This window comes from Plectropomus leopardus, chromosome 5 (assembly GCF_008729295.1).
Source record: "Plectropomus leopardus isolate mb chromosome 5, YSFRI_Pleo_2.0, whole genome shotgun sequence".
Lineage (NCBI taxonomy): Eukaryota > Metazoa > Chordata > Actinopteri > Perciformes > Serranidae > Plectropomus > Plectropomus leopardus.
The window spans coordinates 32021477-32025709 of NC_056467.1; the positions used below are offsets into that span (position 1 = coordinate 32021477).

A 4233-nucleotide genomic window follows, 5' to 3' on the forward strand; every position below is an offset into this window, starting at 1 on the left:
TAGTTCCTACTAGCATTTACTTTTAGTAGTTGCACATTTAAGTATCTGCATCTATCAGCTGTAGCAAGCAAGCAAACTTTTAACTACAAAGCATGGCAGGTGAGTATTCCAACACCGATAACAACTTTATTTAAAACACGAGTTGACGACTTGATGTCATAAATGCATAAACATGGCGGGCAAAAGTTAATGTTTGGTCAATAGTAAGAAACTTTTTTATTAATTCATGTATTAAATATTAGGGGTGCAACGATCCATCGATCTGCATTGTTTTATTGATTAAATGAGCAACAATGATGTAACATCGATGCAAAGTGTAAACATTGTCATCCTCCTTCAGTCGCGCCCTTATTTTTAGAGTCTGTGTCACCGTCACACAGCGTCTGGCAGATGATGGCGAGCAGCCGAGAGAAAGATGATAAGGATACATATCGATTATTAAATCGGGAATAAATCATCAGTGTTGAAATGTTTTGTTTTCAGATAATATTGGCCCACATAGATCGCAGGCCCCTAAATTGAATCAAATCAAAATCGTATCGTGGTCAACTTTGTAATATCATCAAATATTGTATTGTTGTCCAAAGTATCGATGTAAGATCGTTTTGTGATGAGACCAGTGATTTACACCCCTATTAAATATCAAGTTTTAATTGCATGCTAAGTGTAATATAGCATTAATGTTAACTGCTGTCCATAAATAGTGACTTAGATTTAAACCTAAAAATATATAAAAATATAATATACAAAATATATTCAAAAACATAAACTAATATATAAAAATATAAAGAAACTGGAAACAGCTATCAACCTCTTGTTTAAATGCTCTTAGCATTAAAATGCAACCTATATTCTTTGTAGCTTACATGTTTTTCCCACTTTACAACCTCAAAGCACATGAACACAACGAAATTGGAAGAACGACTTCCCAACTCGTAAACTACGACTTTCTCACAGTACATTATAGGCATTTTTAAAAAAAGATATTAGATATAATTCTCAGGTATTAAGCTATTTGTAGTTTATTGACTTATTTAGTAAGTTATTTACTTATTTAGTAGGTTATTTAGTAACCTGTCACTTTATTGTTCGCTGCCAGACCTGAGTTACTAGTTTTGCTCTTTTCATGTCATTCTGTCATTCTGTACATGTCAACATGTACAGAATGAGAATAAATGAACTTCAGAGCACATGAACACAACGATGTTTGAAGAATGACTTCCCAACTCAGAAACTATGGCATCGCATGAATGCAGCATTATCTGTTGTATCTTGGATGGTTCCAGAAGAACTGAGTGGCGGTTGGTCCATTAATGTGTGATGCACACAAGACACTGTCTGTTTGAGGTGCTGTCAGTAAAAAGCAGAGGCACACTGTGGTGCAATGACAGATCAGCACAAACCCAAATTAAAAAGAGCAAAGACATGAGTTGATGGGGAAGTTTAGATTCAGAGGGTTGTAATGCAGTCTTGTGTGTGTGTGCGAGTGTCTTGGTTCCAGGTGCTGTCCCCAGTGTAACCGGAGCAGGACTTTATTAATAAATAATGCATCTGAACCAGTCAGCTCATCAGTCAGCCAGTAGCTGCAGCTTATTCTGCCATTTGCCCTCCAAAGGACAGAGACAAACACAAATACTCTCACACACACATACAGAACTGTTCACAACATCACAATCTGAGATTATCGGACTGTTTTCAGCTTCAGGTTTAAGGAATTTTTACATTTTTTTTGTCGTATCACCTGGACATACCTCACGCATCATGAATCCTGAATAGTAAGTGTTGTTTCTTTGTGCTACTTCTGAAAAGACATATACTGTATGCCACTGGAAAACACTGACCTCTGATCTTTAACCACAACTGCTGGCAGGAAAAGTAAGCAATTTAAGATCCTTGTGTTTGCCCTGGATACAGTGATATCATTTCAGTATTGCCTTGTGATCGCTGATGTGTTAACTCAGCTCTACATTTAAATATTGATATACCTCCAAACTTAGTCATGTGTAATGGATAAGCTCCATCTTATGTTTAATTATAGATATGTTGCTTTAATTCAGTATGTATATACAAATGTAAATTATAAAATAGATGGTTTTGTAGTCCCAGGTGACTCAGTTGTGGAGTTGTGAATTGGGCATCCAGGGTAACAGATAAAAAAAGGCTAGTTCATTTTCTGCATAGACAATTCAAAGTAACTTGTAGTTCAATCACTAGGCCCATATGGCTCATGGGTATTGCAGTTCTTAGATGCAGATCAGTTGCCTCATCAAACAGGGGAAGACAGTCTGATTTCTCTCACACAATTGTTCTCTTAAGATCTTAAGATTACTTCAGTAATAATAGTTAGCTGATGATAGTTCTACATTACAAAAATGTTGGCAATATACATTTTTGCAAACCACAGATATGATTAAACATTTAAATATTCAAGTTTATGCTGTCACAACACTGTGGATAAAGTGTGGTGGTTAGGTTTAGGCACAAAGACCACTTGGTTAGGGTCAGGAATAAATCATAAACTGTCATTAAAAAATAACCTGCTTTTTGTTGCAACAAATGCAGCTGGACATGTCACGAACCCTCCCTAAAATATACTTGCTGTTGTCACTACAAACGTGGTAGGCCAGGTCCCAAGCTCTTGTTAAAAAGTACCTGCTTTTCTTGCAACAAACATGGCTAGACATGTCCCAGACTGCTGGGAAACAATACCCACTTTTGTCGCTACAAATGCAGCTGGAAACGCCCTGAGGTCTAATATCATCACTACAAACACAATTGGATATGTCCTGAAGCCTTGTTAAAAAATACCCTCTTTTATCACTACAAACATGGCTGTACACGTCCCAAACTCCCATTCAAACATACTCACTTTTGTTAATACAAACATGGCTGCACTCATCCAAAACTCCCATTAAAAAATATTTGCTTTTGATACTACAAACGTGACTGAACACATCTCGAATTGTTGTTAGAAAATCCTGCTCTTGTCACTGCAAACCAACTGGACAAGTCCCAAACTCTTGTCTTAGATATTTTTGGCAGGCCGCCATCTCGCTTAGTGTGTTACACCATCCGTCATCCCCTCCTCCTCTTAATAAGGAACTCAGCTCATATATTTGTAATTGGAACTAAGTAAAATGTACATGTATCCATGGTTTGCAGCAACATACCATGCCAACATCTTTTTTTGTGGTAACTTGGCTATGAAGATACAGAACTGGAAAATGTCTTGATGTTTGATATATGCTTGTGTCTTTCCCCAGTGACTACCTGTTTAAACTTCTTCTGATTGGTGACTCTGGAGTTGGAAAGTCATGTCTCCTGCTGCGCTTTGCGGTAGGCTTGTATGACACACTAGGCGGGTTTCCATTACAGAATTGTTTTAAAACTTAAGCAATATTTTTGAAATGTCGATAAAACACAATTGCAAGATGACTGTGTTTCCACTGAGTGATGATTAAAAAAATGTCTTCCAAGAAGCATGAAGATGGATGCTCAAAACATTAGCAGGTTTATTTCTATTGCAGCCACCGCACTAGCTGTCATTATTTCCAAAGGAAAGTGACATAAATGTGTTATGTGAGCGGCAACGGAAAAGCGAGCCCCTTTTACGTGGGAGCGGCCACGTATGAGGGATTTCTGGGAGGTTATAGTCCAAGATTTCACAGAGGAAGTGTGGATTCAAAACTTCCACTTCTGACGATCCTCTCAATTTTTGTGGAGTTATGTGATGCAATAACACCTGATGAAGCTCCTGCTGCATCATGAGGGAGCCAGTTCCTACTGACAAGCACATAGCCATAGCATCATGTGACCTAGAAAAGACAAAAACATGTGTTTCCCGGGAATTTTTCCGAAATATGGCTTTTGAAAATCACCTTAAATACCACCTCATGCGCGCCTTAAAACTTTTTTACGACAAATGGGTGTTTTTCCATTAGGCGTATTTTATATTTGTTATTTCAACTTGCACAATTTGAGGGTTAATGGAAACCGGCCTACTCACTCTTAATTTTTAATATTTCACTGCATGTCGCTGATCATGTTGTTGACCCCTCCAAAGGATGACACCTACACTGAGAGCTACATCTCCACCATCGGAGTTGACTTCAAGATCAGGACCATTGATATGGATGGAAAGACAGTGAAACTACAGATTGTAAGAGTTTGTTTATCAGACGTGTGAAGGGTAAAGCAAAATATTGTGTCATGTAAGCTCCGTGTACCTGCAGG

The 4233-nt window shown here is 37.8% G+C and overlaps 1 protein-coding gene across 1 annotated transcript in view; it reads left to right on the forward strand.

Annotated features, from left to right (window-relative positions):
• The first annotated feature begins 1761 nt into the window (after positions 1-1761).
• Positions 1762-4233, forward strand: part of LOC121943024 (ras-related protein Rab-1B-like) — a 15347-nt gene continuing 12875 nt past the window's right edge. The window contains exons 1-3 of the mRNA XM_042486382.1: positions 1762-1775; positions 3264-3336; positions 4064-4159. Coding sequence (XP_042342316.1) covers positions 1762-1775; positions 3264-3336; positions 4064-4159 — 183 coding nt within the window. The remainder of the gene's footprint in view (positions 1776-3263; positions 3337-4063; positions 4160-4233) is intronic.